Source organism: Podarcis vaucheri (genome assembly GCF_965113315.1).
Source record: "Podarcis vaucheri genome assembly, chromosome: 3".
NCBI classification, from domain to species: Eukaryota; Metazoa; Chordata; class Lepidosauria; order Squamata; family Lacertidae; genus Podarcis; species Podarcis vaucheri.
Window position 1 is genome coordinate 40,468,915 of NC_138761.1, and position 20,250 is coordinate 40,489,164.

General features: G+C 45.7%; 1 protein-coding gene across 5 annotated transcripts in view; it reads right to left on the reverse strand.

Moving 5' to 3' along the window:
- TMEM63B (transmembrane protein 63B) overlaps positions 1-20,250 on the reverse strand; it is a 76,080-nt gene that overhangs the window by 17,951 nt on the left and 37,879 nt on the right. For 3 of the 5 annotated variants that reach the window (XM_082216237.1, XM_082216235.1, XM_082216236.1), the window contains exons 2-12: positions 19,443-19,641; positions 18,712-18,795; positions 14,832-14,866; positions 8,692-8,782; positions 7,444-7,481; positions 6,668-6,810; positions 3,625-3,676; positions 3,319-3,427; positions 1,917-1,987; positions 700-780; positions 171-294 (exon numbers count right to left, since the gene is read on the reverse strand). In XM_082216237.1, coding sequence (XP_082072363.1) covers positions 171-294; positions 700-780; positions 1,917-1,987; positions 3,319-3,427; positions 3,625-3,676; positions 6,668-6,810; positions 7,444-7,481; positions 8,692-8,782; positions 14,832-14,866; positions 18,712-18,795; positions 19,443-19,619 — 1,005 coding nt within the window. In that variant the 5' untranslated portion in view covers positions 19,620-19,641. Of the gene's footprint in view, positions 1-170; positions 295-699; positions 781-1,916; positions 1,988-3,318; positions 3,428-3,624; positions 3,677-6,667; positions 6,811-7,443; positions 7,482-8,691; positions 8,783-14,809; positions 14,867-18,711; positions 18,796-19,442; positions 19,642-20,250 lie in introns of those variants that run through there. The other 2 variants (XM_082216239.1, XM_082216238.1) reach the window with 2 other exon arrangements.

Sequence of the window (20,250 nt, forward strand, 5' to 3'; positions counted from 1 at the left end):
CAAAGGCCCAAGCTTAGGTGACCACTGGGTCCCTAGAACAACTTTCTCCACAAGCATGAGCCTCACAGAGTGCCATTAGTGGTAAAAATGGACCTGTGGCCATCAAGAACCCCCCTCCCTTATGCAGGGACCCCTCAGTCCCCTGCATTTCCCTGCTCCCCCCTCTGCACCTCTTCACAGCCTTTGATGGCACAACAGCAGAGATGGCCACAGGGCTTGGGATTGATCATGGAGGGCGTGTTCTCCTTGGACTGCAAGTTGGTGAAGTAAATCTTTCCACGCTCCGCTTTTTTCCTGAAACAGAAGAGTGCAGGGGAAGAGGAAGCTCAGAGAAGCTAGCAAGACAAAGCAGGCAAATTGGGGTGTGAAAGAAAGAAAGTGTGCACTGAGTCTTCTGCACAACTGAGTCCTGCAGTATATTCACTTCCTGTTCTTCCTGTTCCTGTTCCTTTCTGTTCTTTTCAGCTTGGCTTCACCTGCCCTCACCTCTGAACTGTACCCTCTCCCACTACTGTTGGGATCCTAGGATTTGTGAACAGCGGTGCTAGAACTGGCTGTGGCTTGCTGCTGCATAAGCAACCTCACGGCGGGCCAAACTGCGCATTTCACATGCACACATGCGCACACACCCACACCCCGACCTCTCCTTGCTCACATGAGGTTTAAAAGCCCCCATTCCCTATGAATCCCAGACTGTACCTCTCTGCATCAAGAAACATCAGCCGGGCCACATCATAGCAGGGACGTGCCTCCAGTACCGTGCAGTTGGTGTAGGCTTCCCTGCAGTCAGGAAAAAGCAACAGTGCAGGAGCTTATTAGAAACCTGCAGGGTCGGCAAAACCTGGTTGAGTTCCTATTCAAGGAACAGGCTTGAAACGGCACATTTGACTCTGAAAAGGAAGGCTTCTTCAGCTTTTGATTCAGCTGCGAGCTGAAGCTCTGTAGGAGCAAGCAGAGGGGGGCGGGAACTGAAAGAAATAAGTGCCCATCATTCCTCTTAAGAAGTGTAACAACCACCTAGGGCAGAGGGTGTGGAACTGCAGGACCAGGAGCCAAATGTGGCCCTCCAAATTCTCTCCAGGTCACACTTCTCCGCCCCACTCCCAGGCACTTCCCTTCTCCTCAGGTCACCCCCCTGATCGGCCTTGCCATGGACCTTCCATGAATGCTTTTACCTAGCTGATAATAATGTCTCTTGCATGCCTGGATGGAGGACAGAGAGGGACATGGATGTCTGTCTAGAAGCCCTGCCCATTTCTAGCATGTGAACCCTGTAAGCTTGCCCAGAAGTGAATGCAACCCCTGTCCTAGGGTGACACCATGTCCATCTAAGGCAGGCATGTGCAAACTCGGCCCTCCAGGTGTTTTGGGACTACAACTCCCAGCATGCCTGGCCACTGGTCCTGTTAGCTAGGGATGATGGGAGTTGTAGTCCCAAAACATCTGGAGGGCTGAGTTTGCCTATGCCTGATCTAAGGCAAGGGTAGACAACGTTCCTGCCCTACAATTCCCTTCAGTCCTAGCTAGCAGGAGGAAAGGACAACGCTCAGTGGCAGAGAATCAGCCTTGCTTGCAGAAAGTACCAAGTTCAATCTTCAACATCTCCTGGAGAAGACTCCCCATCTGAAATCCTGGGAAGCTGCTGCCTGCCAGTGTAGACAATACTGAGCTAGATGTACCAATGGTCTGGCCCAGTATAAAGCAGCTTCCAATGTCCCTGTGTTGCTCAAGGAAGATGGGAGCAGCAGCAAGCAACAGCTGGAGGGAACTACATTGGCTAGCCCTGATCTCAGGCATACAAAGGTACGGTGTTGGGTTAAAAAATTATCCCCCCAAAACTGGCTGATTTATATATATTTTTCTTTGTCAGAGGTGGGTCGAGCTAAGAATTAATGGATCCAGGGAACAAGACTCACTCAAAATGCTTTCTGATCTTTTCAGGTTCGGCATACTTTGAGATTCCGTTAATGAAGAGAGTTCGCTTCACCTGGAGCAGACAAGAGGCAAAGAGAACGTTAGATCTGAGGTCTTTCACAGTTGAAGCAGGAAATGGAGACTAAGCCCAAGCAAAGTATCAGTTTATGGGATTCATGTGTTGTGCATTTATGTTAAATGTACCCTGCTCTCAAATGAAGTGAAATGGAGAAGCAGAAATGGAATATGTCTTATCATTGTTCATAAGCTCTAAGTGGGGTTACCTTTGAAGACCATTTGGAAACTTCAGTCTGTTCAGAATATGGCAGCTAGGCTTTTCATGGGGGTCATACACAGGGCTCGGGATACTCTCCTTCTTACCAAATACATTGGCTGCCTATCCATTTACTGGCCTAAATGAATTGGGACCAGGGCTGCCTTTCCTCACATACACCTGCTCAAGAACTGAGCTCTTCCACAGAGGTCCCTCTCATTTCCTAATCAGCCATCCATAATAATACATTACTCAATAGGGCCTTTTCTGTGCCACCCTCCCAACCCTTGGAATTCCCTCTCCTGGGAGAGTCATATTACTTCACTGTTTGCATATCAGGGAACTTTTCTTTGTAATAGTGGATATTTTGGCTGCTTTATGTTTAGTCATAGAATTGTAGAGTTGGAAGGGATTCCCAGGGTCATCTAGTCCAACCCCCTGCAGTGCAGGAATCTCAACACGCAGCCCCCCATCCAATTTGAAACCATACTGGACACTGCTTAGCTTTGCAAATGTGCTAGCAGTTTTATTGTTGCACTGCTAGGAGAACAATGTTGTTTGTTATTTTACATATTCTGTTACTGTTTTTTAATTATATGCCACTCTGATCTCATTAGGAAAGAAGAGTAGAATAGAAGCAATTATAAATAAAAAAAACAGATTCCTCTTCTTCCTGTTTTCTCCTCTATCTCATTCCTCCATCGTCCCTGCTGAGTTGAATTTTAGGTTTTAAATTCTTCAAGGCTAATATCTGAACGTTTTTATTCCTGATGGCACCATGTAAATAATAAATGATAATAATGTCTGAGTTGGCACCAGGGAGGTAGGAATGGGTGTGTTTGAAGAGAACAGGATCTCATTTAATGGCAAAATAATAACTGAAAGGTCAGAACAATGTATTTAAAAAAAATCCAAACTATTAGAAAAGGTACTAAGGAAAGCTCCCCAAACTCGCATGCCTGAAACAAGTAAACAGATATCACAAATGCAAAAGGAGCATGAAAAAGAGAAGCTTAAAAATCAGAGGAGCAGGAAATGCAATGCCCATGACCTACTGTAGGACATCACCCAATTAAGGAGGTTGCTTGCTCCAGCTGACCAAGTCTAGCTGGATGCCAGTTTGGACTTACCAAATCATCCTCCTTGTAGCGCATCTTGGAGGTGTGCCGGCGCATGCTGTACACAGTCAGCAACAGGTACAGGAAGGCAAAGGATGTGTGCAGCCATAACAGGTTATTCCTGTCACAAGGGAAAGGAAATGCCCAATACTTATCTCTGCTTGAATGTATCTTCTGCATTTTGGGTCAGCCCATTTATCCCAGTGCTAACCCACAAGCCTCCCAGATAATATTCCCCTTCAATAATATGAATATTTCCTCCTCCTCCTCCTTTTTGGAAAACACGGTTCCTTGAGGGCACCCCAATATCATACTTACCCAGATTTCAAGTTAGCAATAGTTGTTCTCCCAAAGCTGTAGGGGTTGTTCTCTGGCAAGAAAACAAGTAAAGAATCATGAATTGGGTGCAATGCAACGAGAAGGCATCAAATTGCTGGAACAAAATTGCTCTGCTTTTATCAGAGAGATTCAAAGTGGCTTGGATTAGATGATGAGGCAAATAGCCCAATGCCTGCTGTAATGGGAGACATTGAAATTCTCCATGCTCTTCTGCTGATGCTCAATCTTTCTTCATTTAGTGACTATTCATTTATTTATGTTTGAGCTGCTCTAGATTCAACTTCCAACCTTAACCATTTCATCCAAGTATCTCATGGTTCATTGAAAAGGATGAATACCATGAAAAACTTCAGTGCCATTACAATAAGGTAAGGTAAAGGAACCCTGGATGGTTAAGTCCAGTCAAAGCCAACTATGGGGTGTGGCGCTCATCTCGCTTTCAGGCCAAGGGAGCCAGCATTTGTCCAGAGACAGCTTTCTGGGTCATGTGGACAGCATGACTAAACTGCTTCTGGCGCAATGGAACACAGTGACAGAAACCAGAGTGCACGGAAACGCCATTTACCTTCCTGCGGTACCTATTTATCTACTTGCACTGGCATGCTTTTGAACTGCTAGGTTGGCAGAAGCTGGGATGTGGGTGGCGCTATGGTCTAAACCACGGAGCCTCTTGGGCTTGCCGTTCAGAAGGTTGGCGGTTTGAATCTGCACAATGGGGTGAGCCATTACTATAAATGTCCCAGGGCTCTGGCAGAATATAAATGAAATTCATCTCATCCCAAATGTCCCACCAAACAGTGAGTGCTCTCTGGCATTTCCTGGAGGCTGCTGCCCACAGAGCAAAGGGCTATAATGAATTCTGGTAACTTACTTAATTTACCAAATGATAGGTATCATTTCTATAAAAAGAATGCTGTGTCAAAACCCTGTGACTCAGGTCAGAGGAATAGCCGGGGAATTAGGCCAGTCAGATGGCCAATCTGTTAACATGTGCTTAAAGTTTTGTTAATGGTCAATAAATAATAATGTAAAGGGTCAATAATTTCATGTAAGAAAATTGTAAACATTGTAAACTTAGGTGTATGTTTGTCATGACAAGGATAGTTGCAAAAGGTCACATATTAATTTTATGGTTAAAAATCTGAGTTAAGACTTGCCAAAAGTGAATTAATAAATTTAGGATTGACCTTATCTAATAGAAATATATGGGACTTTTTGCTTAGGAATAATAATTTAGTAAGGGGGGGGTATTCTTTTATATGTTTTAATCTCAATAAACAATTGGATAGTTTAGATTGTGTGCCAAATTTATGGAGCAGTTAACATCTTCATGTGATTTTACAAAACTGTATAAAATGATATGATGTTTGAATGTATGAGCATCCTACCATCTGGAGCTCTCTTGCTTGTACCTCCAAGATGGCAGCAACTTAAACAAGAGCTGGTAAGACTTGGGAACTTATCTTAGTCTATATTTTATATTTTGAGAATAATGTATTATTAGAGGTATAACTCTACTAAAAACCAGAAAACAAACCCAAACAATATCCTGTTTGTTTGTTTTTAAAAAATTACTGTAGTATGAAATAAAAACTGAACCCACCATCAAACTAATTGCAGCTGTATGCTTTGTTGAACTGCATTACTGAGCTTTAGGTTGTAAGCGGGTAGTTTAAGGCTTCTGAAAGACCGACACAATATGCTGGTAACATTAACAAAGTCTAAACTCAAAACAGCATGGTGTTTGAATAGCTGTTTGGGAGGGAGGATAGACTTTAAGCTGCAATCCTATACACGCTTACCTGAGCGTAAGGCCTGGTGAATGCAATAGGGCTTACTTCTGAGTACATGACTACACTATTTAGTCAAGGCTGTGGCAGAACCTTCTGACAGACAAGCAGAGTTGGACAGAAATCCCCCTTATGTAAAACACTGTGCTTTGTCAATTAACCTCTAGATTTCTAGAAAAATATTGGTTCAAAATGGAAGACCAAACAAGGCCTACATGAAGGAACTTGGCAACAAGAGGGTAGAGTGCTGGTACAGTCTTAGGCTGAAGAGTGGGGAAAAGGTCTGTCCCTTGCTTTAGCTGAGGACCTAAAGGGGTCAGAGGTCAGTTGGGGTCAGGGGAGCCCATCCATTGGCCCTAATTTCCCACCCATCTTCAGGATTATTTCATCTGCCAGGTGGTCTAAACTCTCTGGAGCTTAAGAGGTCAGTAAATGCGGGTGGGGGCTAGCAATTGTGAGGTATGCTATAAGCTTTTATGTGTTTTGTCTGCTTCAATGCTAAAAGGATTCTTGGGGAAGTTTAACCAAGATTGGGAAGAAAGCATTTCCTCCATTCCAAATAATCCCTTGAATGATTCTTTAAGCCGGGCAGATGAGCACAGCCAGGCTGACTGCCAAAAGTCTCCTAATTGGGTAAATGGTGCAATTAGGGTAGAGAGATGCATGCTATCGGATGGGCACCCCCTGATCCCAATTTTCCACTTAGAGCTGGGAGGTAAAATATCCTCCCTTTCAGGCTGTACCATCCAGGTTTGGGGATAGATGTAGAGATTGCAGCTCACTCAGCCCTAAAGCTCAGAGATGAAGAGCTAGAAAGCTCAGGTTGAAATTACTGTTAGTATTGATTATTTCTCCTCATGCTTCCTTTTAGTACTCCCAAGGGGCCTTCCTGCGTCATGGCGAGCTATTTGAGGTAAAAAGACATGCGCCTGTGTCTGAATCACCACTATTCTCTTTAGCCTCTTTAGCCAGCACTAGGATGAGCAGGTCCCTCCCAGCACTGAGTGAGATTGTCTAATACCGTATTTTTCACTCTATAACACGCACCCGACCATAACACGCACGTAGTTTTTAGAGGAGGAAAATCCGTAGGCATGCCACCCGTAGGCATTCCCTCCATAACATGCACAGACATTTCCCCTTACTTTCTAGGAGGAAAAAAGTGAGTGTTATGGTGCAAAAAATATGGTACTTTCCCAGCAGGAATAGTAAGAAGCCGCCTCTCCGCTCACCTAGCAGGTCCCCTGAGAAGTTCACTGGCAGAACGATGCCCACAGAGAGGACGCCCACAGCCACCAGCAGACCAATGATGTGCCGCTGGAAGGAGAGGTAATGGACTGCGTCGGCCCCACACTTCTCCCGGATCTCATCATCCCTGGGAAGGAACAGAAAGGGGGTGAGCTGCTGGCTACCTAGAGGAATCGTGGGGGCAAGGTGTGATGCGCTGCCAACATTTCAGAGCAATGAAGTGAGTGCACTGCTGCCCCCCCCACTCCCCTGCCCAAATGCTGTCAAATTTCGCTAGCTAGCCTCTATTTCCACCCTTCTGCTCATAGCTCCCCTGGGTCACAGAACATTTGTGTTTGGCAGCAGAATTATTATCAGCTCTGTTTCCCACCAGTGCTCTCAGTCTATATACTGAGGATTCTGGTGCTGCCGTCTTTAATTATTCCAGGAGAGCCTGAGGACTAAATCTGTTTTCATCTTGAGCAACAGAGGATCCTTATTCTTGGGTTGGGGACCTTTGGCTCAGGGACTACAGCTTCCATCATCCCACACTGGCCAGGCTGGCTGCAGCTAAGTGGAGCCAGAGCTCAACAAGCACTGGAGGGCATCAGGTTCCCCATCCCTGCTCTCGATTCCAAAGAGCCCCTGGTCTAACAATGAGTGATGACAGTGATATGACCCTGCAGTGTCAGGACTTCTGCCATGTTGCTCCTTCTGACAGCTGGTGATAGATGCAAGAATGAGAAGGGGGGACCTTCTGCAAGAAGATGGGAGAACTTACTTTATCCTGAAGATTGCCGTCAGCCAGGAGCAGAAGCCCTGTGCGGAGACAAAACAAGCCCAAGTTAATCAGAGTTCTTTCGCTTTATCCCACTTTGCTACTTTTTCCTCAACTAGTACAGAGGCCCCCACAACCTCAAATCTGCAGTACCAGCTTCTTCTACCAAGATGGAAGAACTGAAACGAGGCAACAGCCAGATCAGTTCTAAGACATGTAAGGTTACAAACAGGCCCACATGGACAAACTCGCCATATAATCACAAGTCATTGTAAGTTATGGTGCGGGACCCCAGGCCTCAGGCTTGCATGTGGCCCCCTAGGCTTCTTTATCTGCCCCTAAGGGCTTTGCCTAGGATACCCCTTGCTGGCCCTGCTTTGCACCCTCCCCTCAAGTGCTTTAGATGGGTGGAACATGCCTTGTACTGCAACAATGCTTCATGCTTGTCTAGAAAGGAATAGGTGTTAAAGCTCTGAATTTTGTGAGACTGAACGTAGCCTATTGTATGAATCACAGAATTGTTGAGTTGAAAGGGACTACCTGGGTCATCTAGTCCAATCCCCTGCAATATTCCTATCTTTTGCCCAAGGTGGGGCTCAAACCCACAACCCTGAGATTAAGAGTACCATGCTATCCCAGCTGTAAAAGTCCAACCTACTTTTTGCCTCAGGCCATACCTGCTGGCATGCAATCCCAGGAAGAGCCCTTGGGCTGGGAAATGCCAGCTCTTTAATATTGTTGTTCTCCAAAATTTTGATAGAAGCTGAAGCTCTTCTAGGTCCCAGCTCTGAATATTGTGAAGGCTCAAACACCTTGCCTTCATTAGAAGCTGCTTGACAACCTTAGATACTGACTCCTTAAATGTTGGCTATCCCCGCCCCCCCGACAACTCTACAATTCTATGAAATAACATCACACCAACTGTGCAGCACATTGCAACATCCATTTTTATTAATTAAGTTACAGCCACAGTGGGTGCTACTCCTGCTGCAAATGTTATGTCTTCCCTCCTGAGACCCAACTGGAGTGGAAATTGCCCCTCCTATATGGCTTGTCATGCACTTGCCCTATGTGATCAATAACATTAGGGGACTTTGCTCACACCACATCCCCACTATCGATCATCGCTGTGCACATTGAAATTGAGCAAGGAGCATCGCCACCCCTTCATTTCCCATTTTCCTCGATGCAAGGGCTTAATTGCAGAGCGCTGCTGGGAAAAACTATGGATTGCTTTTGCCTGCCACTCACATTGTCTCTTTGGTCAAAGTCCACAGAGCTGGAGACGGAAGTGAGGCGCTCGTAGCGGTCATGGCTGTCAGAATGCAAGGCGGACGCCACACTGGAATTGCAACAGAGGGGACAGTTAATCAGGGCCTGGGAAGAGGCTGAGAAAACCAGAAGGCCACCAGAGTAGTTAACGCAAGCCAGTTTGCCCCAGGCGAGATGAAGAGAAAACTTCCAGAGAGTCCAGAGAGAGAAAAGGCAAGAGAGAAAAAAGCCATTAGCAGAGATTGCCCCTCTCTTTCGCTTTACTCTGATCCAATGCAAACCTCTCCATCACAAGAGCCAAGATGCTGGGCTCCACAGAAGCAGCCTTAGAGGTTTAGGGACAGACATGGGCGTCTGCGATGCACTTCCAGGGCTGCTTCATAAGTAGGGATGTGTGTACTCTGCACCCAATCAAAGTGCTGCATCAAGAAAAATCTCAAGTCTTTATCCTGTATAGATGCTCTCAATTCACATAAAATTACATGTACTTTCATTTATTCTGCATTCTAAAGCTTTCCCCCCTCTTTTTTCTTTGCTTTTGCTACGCTTTTGCTACTCATGGAGTAAGGCAAAGACCAGGCAAAAGAAATCTAGTCCTCAACTGCTGGACTCTCATTCAGCCACCTTGGAGATTTCAGCAGGCATTGTCCGTATTCTTTTGAGCATGTCTCAGCAGCCCTAACAGCTAGGAGCATTGTTAAAAACTGAAATATTTCCAGTCAGCTACAGTGTGTGCCCAATGCCAGATGTTACGTTCTGCACTCCTATGGAATCGCAATATACATGCGGCTCTGCTCATGAATTCCAATTTCCAACACAGAGCTTAATCCTGCGACAACAGCCCAATCCATGTGCTTGCAGCAGAAAAGATATGGCCATTTTTGAGGGGGAAAGGCAGCTTATGAAATGATACATGGGCACTAGAAAGGAGAGATAATTTTAAAAATACAAATAACCAAATAGATCCTCGTGGTCTTTGACAGGTTACTGGTCCCTCAACCTAATCTACTTTACACATGTGAGGTAAATAGAATGCATCTTTTATGGCCAGGAAAGGGCTACTGGAATAAATGATAATGATTTTTTAAAAAATGAGTAGTTTGTGACTATCAGTGCAATCCTAACCATGCCTACTCAGAAGTAAGTCCTACTGAATTCAATGGGGCTTACTGCTAGGTAAGTGACGTTAACATTGCAACATAAGAGAAAGAGAAGGGCTTTTATTCACCAGACTGCTCCAACACCACAACGCCCCATCAGCGATGCCCAAAGAATTCAGACACCACCAGTGTGCCACATGCATTGGACAGAAGCAATCCAGGCCTCCCATCACCTACTATGCAGCCAAACTTGCATACGACAGTCAGGAGATGCGAGAAAGAGAAGGTTAAGTCTTCTGAAAAGGAGATGAGTGAACAAGAAGAAGGTGAAATCAACAACTGGTCAGATGTGATGGCCTGCATTTTCCCTCTTGTGACAAGTCAGGGAGGCTTCCTATGGAATTATTAGAAGACAGCACACACATGGTTACCAAGGCAGAAAGAAAACCTCTTTCCTCCAGCAAACACCTAAGGATCTCAGTGCCACACAGGCTAGTGCAGAGTATCAAATTGAAAACATGGGTTAAGAAGATGAAACTCTTAGTGGCAGAAATAACAGTATGCATAAAGTAAACTAGAGTTTTGAACAGAAAGCCTTTCAGCTGACTATGGAATTTAGGCTGTATTAGATGGAAATTTTAGGAGTTGGAAATGCACCTTGTTCATCTTCTGGATGATACAGTAGGTGATAAACAATTTGAATTCATGAGTGCATAATGTGGTTTATTGAGTATGCAGCATTCAATGTGTCATTAAAAGCTCAGTGATTTCTGCCCACTTAACTAATTATTGTCACCATGATTAGCTCCCAACACCATGTAAACCAAGAAGACTAGAAGTATGCATGCATGTGTATTTGAAAGCTGAAATTATCTAAATTCTGTGCCGGATACTTGGACATTGCAGGCGATGAACAGAATTACCCCCAGAGTATGTGAAATGGTTGATACACGGTAGTGTAGTCCTTGTCTAGATTGTGTTTCTTTTGGGCACCAAGAGCACAGAATGTAAGCAGTGCTCTAGATCAGGGGTGGCTGACTTGGTGACCTCCAGAAGTTGAGCTCCAACCCACCATCAGCCAAAGCCAGCACAGCCAAGCGCAAGGGATGATGGGACTTGTAGTCCAGAAAAATCTGGAGAGCCACATGTTTCCCATCCCAGCTGCAGATGCTTGTAGTCTGCTTCAATCCCTGTTGGTCTTTTCAGACCATGTGAGTGGCAAGAGGCCTCTCTGGATTTTCAAGAAGTCTGGAGGCTAGCAAGAGAGGCTTCGTGGTAAGGCCCTGCAGGGACCTGGATGATTAATGCACATTTAGCATTAGTTAGGAGAGAAGGGAGTCATGTAAGCAAGGCAACAGCATGGAGTCTGGCCTCCACTCCTCCCCCTGTTCACAGATCAGAACAGTGGCAAAATGCCTCCAAGCCCTAAAAGGGGACTGCAGATGTATTGTATAGTGTGCACTCAAGTGGCACTCTGGGAAAACAAAAGGTATGACAGCTTCATGTCCCAGACACAGATTAGCTGAACACCATGTAGCCTTTTCCTTCTTTAATCCTAATGCTCATTCTGTGCAATAGTGACTTGCTTGTGCGATTATTTAAATGTTTGCAACAGGGTGCATTAAAAGGGAACATAGAAAGGGAACAGTCACAAGGGGGAGCTGAAGGGCAGCATGTTGCCAGGCAGATTTCAGAAGTGGGTTTGGCGCTGCCTGATGTAAGAAGTGGCAATGTGGATCCCAGTAGGGCTGCGAAATCCGCCCCCCCCCCGCCCCCAATCTGCCTGTGAGGGGGTGGGCATATGCTCCCCTCCTCCCACTGAAGGATAAATGACTGATTCACCAGCAGGTGTGAATGTGGCTGTAGAGGGGGAGAATAATGGCTACAGTGAGTAGTAAAGGCAGAAGAAGATAAGGAGATTTATGGACATAGGAAACTGCCTTAGGCTGAGTCAGACCATTCCTCCACCCAGCTCAGTGCTGTCTACACTGACTGGCAGTGGCTCTCCAGATTTTCTGGCAGGGGATACTCCTAGCCCTTCCTGGATATGTGAGGGAATGGATCCAGGGAGGCCTGTATGCAGTGCTGAGGCGCTCTATCACCCAGCTACGAAACACTGTGTGTGACGAAACTTCCATACTGTTCCAGTGAGGAGGAAACAAAGTGCTATGCAGCGAAATACACGCCCTGTGCCCAAGGCCCTGACATGACCAGCTGTTAGGCTGGGCCACTTACCGGCAACTAGGACTTGGGGCTCGGCTTGGCAGCCTGCTTTTCTTATGCCAGGACTCACTCCTGGAACATGTGGGACGATAATCAAGTAGGCCTCCACACCCATGTAGTGAATTTTTCCATTCATCAACAAGTTGTGCTGTGCCAGGTTTGGGGTGGTGGTTAAGCGTGTTGGCCTAGGATTTAGGAGATGAGGGTTTAAAGTCCGCCCCCCACCCCCCGGGCTCAGCCATGAAGGTTGCTGGCAGACTTCGGGTCAGACATGGTCTCTTAGCCTAACCTACCTCAGAGGGCTGTTGTGAGGATAAAAATGGGGAGGGGTAGAACCATGTACCCGCCCCCCTTTGCAGAAAATACGTATATAAATGCAGTAATAAAAGGAAGCCATCTTGGAAATGTTTGGGACTGGCGGCATGGCTGGCAGACACATGCCCTGGCATGGCCCAAGAGCAAACTTGCCCTATGGCTCCCGCACCTTTAAAAATTTTTTTTTTTGCTATTTTTCAAAGAAGGTGAGCAAGTGAGTGAGGATGGTGATGAAGAGGAGCAGCAGCAGGTGCTGCCGTCACTGATCTGTTCTTATTTCATCCCCTCTCCACTGTCCCTTCCTGCCTCCCTCCCTGGCAGTAATGGTGGTGAGTAGCAGGTGGGTCTCCTGACAGGAGGGGCACAAGCCCTTCTCCCGGCCCAAATCTGGAGCTAAAACCGACAACTGGCGCAGGGATTCCACACACAAATACAAGCCTCACCACATCTTTAGACACTCTCCTCCCAGAAATTAACCGGTTGTCATGTCATTGTGAGGTCCAGGTTTTCCTTTTGTTGCCATATCTCATGAAACATTATTATGATTATGATTCTTAAATGCATATACCACCCCTTATTCAAATATCTCAGGGCGGTTCACAAGATAAAAATACCGTATAAAAGCACAAAATAAATAGCTAAAGCAAAACAATAACCTGCCCCCCACAAAAAGACACCCGTTTAAAAGGCCACAGAATATTAATCAGACCAAGGCCTGGTTGAAGGGGAATTTTGTGCCTGAGTCAGGAAATCCAAATTATGTGGTAAAGCAAATGAAATAACTTGACTCTTTGGCTCTCTTGAATTGCACCTCACATCACAGCAGGGCTGGCCCCCCAAATATACCAGCAGGGTGGGCATTGTTGCTATCAGTGATGTCACAATGGGGGGGCGTGGGGGGCAGTATGCCCTGGGTTCCATGCCTGTGGGGGTGACAAGAAGTCACGCTGCGGGGGCTCGTGGTGGTGAAAGCAGCTATCGCGCTGCCGCAGCCGCCTTTGGAGGATCCTCTGTTTGCGACTGCAGCTGTGAGCAGTAGATCCTGGCACTGGCAGCAAACCGCCAAGTACAGCACATGTGCAGCATCGCACGCATGCACTGTACATAACGACGCAGCACACGCACTGTATAGCAGTTTTGCTACCAGCGCCACTCCAGCACCATATGGACGGTGCTGGGATCCCTCTGTCACCGCTACAGCCGTGTTTGCGGCTGCAGCGGTGACGGAGGGATCCCAGCACTGTCTGTTCAGCGCTGGAGTGGCGCTGGCGGCAAACCGCTATACAGTGCATGTGCGGCGTCACTATGTACGGCGCATGCGTCGTACGTCGTGACGCCCGCCCCAGGTGTCACGACACCTTGCTTCACCCGATTGCTATTGCCTTCCACATATGCCCCAAGGCAATGGATGAATATAATAAAAACAGCTAAAACAGTTTAAAAATAGCACAGAAGATGAAATTATTATTATTATTAAAATAGACACCCATGGCAGAGACCTATCCACCTAGATAGGCAAGATTTTCAGCACTAAAATGTTTTCAAATCTTTCCAGAAAGTGCGGATAATGGGTGCCTATTACATCTCAACAAGAATACTGTTCTACGTAGAACATCCCATGAGGCAGAGTGATGCAGTCACCTCAGGCAACATACACAAGGGGGGTGGGATGGTGGTGGCAAGATTTGGAGAGCACAGTGGCGTGACCCACTCTGCTTCCCCCTTAAGCAAGCTTGCTGCCCTCAGGAGTAGCAAAGGGTGTTGTTCTGTCACTAGGAATGATGGAAGGTTTCGCTCCCTATTTAGTGAGCTTTTGTTTGTTGATGGGGGACGAGGGAACCATCTCGTCCTTTCTTCTGAGGAAGCCAAATATCTTTGCTTGGCCCTGGGCCCCAGTTTGTTCTTGGTTAGAACATATCAGTGGTGGAAAACTCTTACCAGCTTCATGGGATGTCTGGCTAGGGAACAGGTTCCTAAATTTTTATTTATTTTTAAATCCTGAGGGAAGAGCAATTTGAAGAGTCTAGTTAAATCAACTCTTTGGGCTCCTGCATGAGTCAGCCGAGGAGGCAGAGAATGTTTCAAAGCAGAAGATAACATTTCTCATTGCTGAAAAGTGGTGGCAGAATTGCCCAGCAGAAATCTGGCCACCCCCCACTACAGATGGTCCCTTGGGCCAGTCCCAGTCTCCCAGCCTAAACTACCTCACAGGGACGTTGTGAGGGCAAAATGGGGAGGTAGAGAATGTTGTCTGACACCTTGAGCTCCCTGAAGGAAAGTTTCCCCCACCGCCATTTTGGTGTCGTGTGACTGACACAAGAGGGTTATGTGTGCAGTGACCAGTGTGGACAACAATCACAAGCCCTGCTCTCCCGGTGAAGATTAGTTCAGAAGCAAAAGGAGAAAACTTCAACAGAAGCAGGAAGGAAAAGAGAATTAAGGAAGGATGGAAGAAGCACCCTGGGAAAACCCGCAACGTACTATTCCCGTTCCTCTTGCTCCTGCTGCCAGCGCCTCTGCCTGGGGACAAAAGAAAAAGAATGAAGGGGGTGGGGGAGAAAAAGGGAGAGTTACAAACAAACTGGATCTTTCAATCAAGAGCCAGGGTCCTCCTCTCTCAGTGCTGACATTTTGGGATCCTGGGAAGGAAATCGTTCACCAAATTCATCCAGAGGAAGAAAATAAACTTAGTTTTTTTTGGATTACAGATTCAGTTTTATGGTTCATGCAAACTGTTCAGGACTGGAGCCAGTTCTCTCTCTTGTCAGGGTTCCCCTGCTCACTCTGGTGTTGGATAAATCTATTCTACATTCATTTCAGATTTGCCTGGCCATGTGCGTCTCCAGGCAAACTTAAATGCAAAGCAAATGTGGCTGCCCTCCCTCGGAAATGAGATTCTATGCCCTCTTATTAGCAACAGGTGGATAAACAGCTGTAGATGAAAGCCACAACAGCAAATTGAAATACACCAGCTGATATTTTGAATTGCTCCTTGAGAAGCAGAATCTTTTCTAAAGCAAACAAAGCCTATGTACATATAACTGCATTTGCTCTTCAGGCAAACTCTGTTTCATTTGTTTTTCACTCTCCTTAGGTCTTTGGTACCCTTCCTGAAGCCAGGCCAGTGCCTGGGTGGAAGATGTGCACATTTTAAGGAAAGTTTCTTTAGTATACACTCTTTGACTGCATCAGCTAGTATTACAGACAGTGATCCTTTGGGGCCTTCCGGACATGACCATGCTTACATGGTCTCTGAGCCTATCATAAAAGGAACCAGGGAGGGGATGCAACTAAGTAGATCATATTGTGGCAATGTGCAGCAGAGGGTGGACTGCTCAGAAAACTAGCAATTCCATCAACCGAAGTTGTGTTGGTTCTCTTAAGCCTCCTATCCGGATATATTGCACAAATCTCTACATTTCTTTTTCTTGCTGTCCTTCATCAGGTAACCAGGACCAATCCAAATCCAGGGGCCCTCAACAAAACTGAAATGTTGATAGTCAGCAATGCAGGGGACGGCTGGGCAAATAAAATGCAGTAAAGGTTTCTAATTTCTCTCTCATACACTGAGACTCCCATTTCTTTGTGTCCTCATTTCTTCTGGTTTGCTGCTGCTGTCATGAGAGCGAGGCTTCAACTTTCTGAAACCTGTCCACTGATGGCAGTCCAGGAGGCCCAAGATCAGAGAGACCCTTGAGCTATAACCAATGAAGATGGGTTGTGCATTGAGGTGGCAGCTTTAGTTTCCATATGAGATCCATTTTTATCAGCAGTAGAGTCACTCATGGCAGCGCTGATGTACGCACTGGGCTCAGCCACACTTCTATGCTAGAAAGCATGGGGCTGAGAGGTTTTCCACTTGTCCCAGACTTTCTAGGCATGGCTCCAAGCGGTTTTTCATTTGTCCCACCTCTTTCCCCAGGGAAACCCACTGTTTACTGTGAATTGGAACAAAAGTCAATCTGCAGAAAAAACGATTGACTTTAGATGATGGATTTCTCGGAGCTAGCTGACCTGACTGGAAGAATCCGGGACCAGAAAGAAGAGGAGTTTCAAGAGGACTGGAGGAAATTTAAGGACTATTTGAATAAATATTGTAATATAAAAAATTAGAAATTACTTGAAAGAAACAAATAGGCCTAGGATTAAACTAAGTTATAATTAAATAAATGGTATTTAGAATGTTAAGAAAAGTGAATAAGATGGACTACAATTGGAAATTGTTTTAGTTTAATAATGATATTGGAAAGCTGTTACTTTTAACTACAAGGAAACCCAGAAGGGAGGGATTAGAGGAAGTCAACCAAGATGTTTAAAAGGTTGGACTTGTAAAGAATTAAGTTTGTTGTTATTGTTTATCTGTTTATTGTTCATTTTTTCTTCTTTCGTTCATTGATGTATTTTCCCTTTTCCTTTTTCTTCTTTCTGTTTTTGTGTGTCATTCTGCTCTGTGGTTTTTGTTATAATTGTGGAAAATCTAATATTTTTTTTTAAAAAAAGAAAAAACCATTGACTTTGTTCTGAATCAGCAGTAAACAGCAAGTTTCCCTGGGGGAAAGCAGTGGGACAAGCGGAAGTGTTGATGAGCCCTCTAAGAACACTTTCCTGTCCTGTTTCCCTTCTTTGTGAAGACAAGAATGCTTTCCCCTACTTTACGATGCAACTCTGCTCTGCATCGCAGAGTTGCAGCAACATGCACAAGGGACGCTGGTTAACAACAGTCATTTCTCTCTCCCCTCCAGTCACAGAAGCTATCATTAACCATTCTTTCCCAAGACTTCCCCTAACCAACTTTCTGACTCAAGGGAACTGCCGCTGTGGAACTGTCCCCTCTTGCCAGCTCTCACTTCTGCAGATTGAAAACTGTAACATCTGTACAAATAAAAAGCTGCAGCATCCAAGAGCATAGCATGTGGTCTCCAGTTTCATTGGGAAATGAACATCTGTAAAATCAAAGATCTGTCTGCCTTTGTAAGCAATTTTGCAGGCTAAGAAAGCAGCAACCACAACCTTGCATACCCTGTAACAATTTCCCCCCCATCGTCTGTGTACCATTCCTTGGCAGGCTCTCTCTGTCTCTTCGGGTCTGTGAACTGCTGTGTTTCAGATAATTATTTATGAATCATGTACCTCTGAACTCTCACCAACACCAGGGTTGCATCGTCTTGTGGCTGCACCTAAACTTTTGACTGCTGTCCCCAGAGACGCTCACTTTGGCATCCTCACTGTTGACTTATCACCCCTGCGCCAAAACATTCCTCTTTTTTTAAATTTTTTACAGGCCTTTGGCCTGTATCTCATACTGATGACTTTTAACTGCTGCTCTACTAAAAGAATCCCTACTGCTGGCATCAAAAGGGAGAAGTTGCTGTTTGATTGAATACATGCTTAATGATTGTACTTTTGCCCTCCTGAGCAGAATGTATGTATGTAAAAATAACAACAATGTGGAACCTACAATAAAATGCTGCAGTATAAAATGCTTCCGCTTTGGGTTCTGTCAGCTCGTCATGCCTTTCTTCAGTATACTCCAATCCATCTCCCCTCTCCAATAGTCCGTCAGATTCTATGCCCACCTGATTCCTCAAGGGACTGTTTTTGGGATCCCCCTGCTGAAGGCCCCTCCCATTTTGGCACTTCTGGAAACTTTGCCCCCCCCCATTAGCTCCCTCTTGTGCACGAATGGTGACCTTTTTGCTACATAAGAATCATCACTTGGGGAAGGAGTTCACTACTAGCATATATGAGGCTGCCATCACTTGCTCTTCTAAAAGGGATGGCCATTTGACCTTGAATATCCTAGGCAGAGGGTCCACACCCCCTTCCACATCCCTAGTGGGAAATGGTGGAGGAGCAAATTCTTGGGTTGTTGTGCAATCACTCATCTGCCGCCCCTGCCCTGCAATGACTGGATGGCCAGACGTTTTATGAGCCACCCAGGACTAGTCAGGCTGGATCTTCTACTATGCTAGGAGAAGGAGTATATTATATGTGGGCACCAGCTACGTCTAAAGAACTGCATACACCAAAAGGAAACTTGGGAGGATGTGAGTGTATCAAGCAATAACCCTCCACATCGCACCTCTTTCAAAACTGAGGGAGTTGCAGGAAAAAGAAGTTTACGATAGGACTTGAGGGACTGTTGTCTAAAGAAGAAGAAAAAAAATCACTAGGCATTACCGAATACTTGAGTGCACCTAAAGTACCTCTTTAGAGTTCTGGCCCACGGATGGATTGCAAAATGCTAACCTGTTGGACTGCATTTCAGTAACGGATCCTAACTTCTAGGTGAAGTTATTTGACAAAAGAGGATATTTCTCCACTTTCTAGGAGAAAAAGAGAGAGAGAGAGAGAGTTCTACTTGCCTGTCAGCATCAGTCACCAGTGCCAGACGCCCATAATCCCAGGCCACTTTACGTAAAATGGAAAAAACAAACAGCAGTGCCTGCAGAAAAGCAAATAAGGAAATGTAAGGCCAAGGTCCCTGGTTAGTAGATACTCTGTCCTCCACCAAACTGCAGTGCCCCCAGTGATATATAAAAAACATAGTATAGCTTTTTGTTTCCACCATAGAGAAAGCTAAATTCTCCACATGGCTTGCAAAATAGTATATGCACACAACATAAAAATATGCAAACGCCTCTTATTCTAACAATTAAATTTTTATTCAGTCCTTTAGCAAGAAATTCTAATGAAGGTTGTGGATGATTTTGCAAAGTGATAGTAGCAATAGTATTGCGACTTATAGATTTTGTGTATGTCTGGGAAGTATTTGGCATCTACACAGATTCTTCCAGCATCTCAACTTTCAGAATGAGAGAGAGAGAGAGAGAGAGAGAGAGAGAGAGAGAGAGAGGTGTCCTGTCCTCATGAAAACATTTGAAAACACACAGGATCTGCAAATGACTCTAGCGCTTGAGGCAGGATTCCTGTGCTCTGCATGGTCACCTGTTCCTCTCCCTTCATAATCTTTTGCTGTATGGCACTGAACATATCTCCTTATGACATCTGACTTTCCTTCTGCGACAGATGCAGGGGGAAGAGACCTAGCTCAAGTGCCAAGCCAGACAGCAACACTGCCAACATACTTACAAGAAAGCACATAAAATCAAGGGCAAGGACGGTGGGCACCCCTCCGAAGGGCAAGCCCTGCAGCACAGTGCTGCGGATGCGGGCGCTGTAGCAGTAATCCTTGGTGGTGTTGTTGCAGGCGGCGGTCCTGCAGGTAGCCTCTGCTGAGCCCAGGATGGCGAACACAAAGGGAAGCATCTCTAGTGCTTCATTGTCTTCCCTGTGGAAGGAAGAGAAAAACCTGGTTAGAGGCAAAGAAAAGGGTGGGTTGGGAAGCTCTCCCACCAGCATACAAGAAGGAAGCAGCTGAAGAGCTCGAGGAGGACCAAACTTTCATCTCCCAGCCCCCTTGGCCCCTGCTGTTCAGCATCCTTTTTGTGTTGCACAAGTTCAAAAGAGAGTAGTTAAGTGTTTGAATCACCAAGCTTCAGTCAAATTTAGGAAGTGGAGACAGGTGGAGAACCCTTTTTCTGAAGAGGACCACATTCTTCTGGATTATACAATGAATTATAGAGTTGGAAGGGTTCCTAAGGATCATCTAGACCAACCCCCTGCAATGCAGGAATATGCAGATGTCCCATACAGGGATCAAACCTGCAACCTTGGCATTATCAGCATCACACTCTAACCAAGTGAGCTATCCAGGTGTTGGACCACCTCGCCGGAGTAATCTGGAGTCTACATGCTAACAGTGATGCAGTCAAAGCCACCAGTGGGTGTAGTCATTCTCTCTTCCCCACCTTTTGATTTCTGCTACCTGCTTTTCCCACCCCCTCTTTCTTTGCATCCAGTAGGCTGGGGGGGGAGGGAGGAACAAATTGTTCTTGCG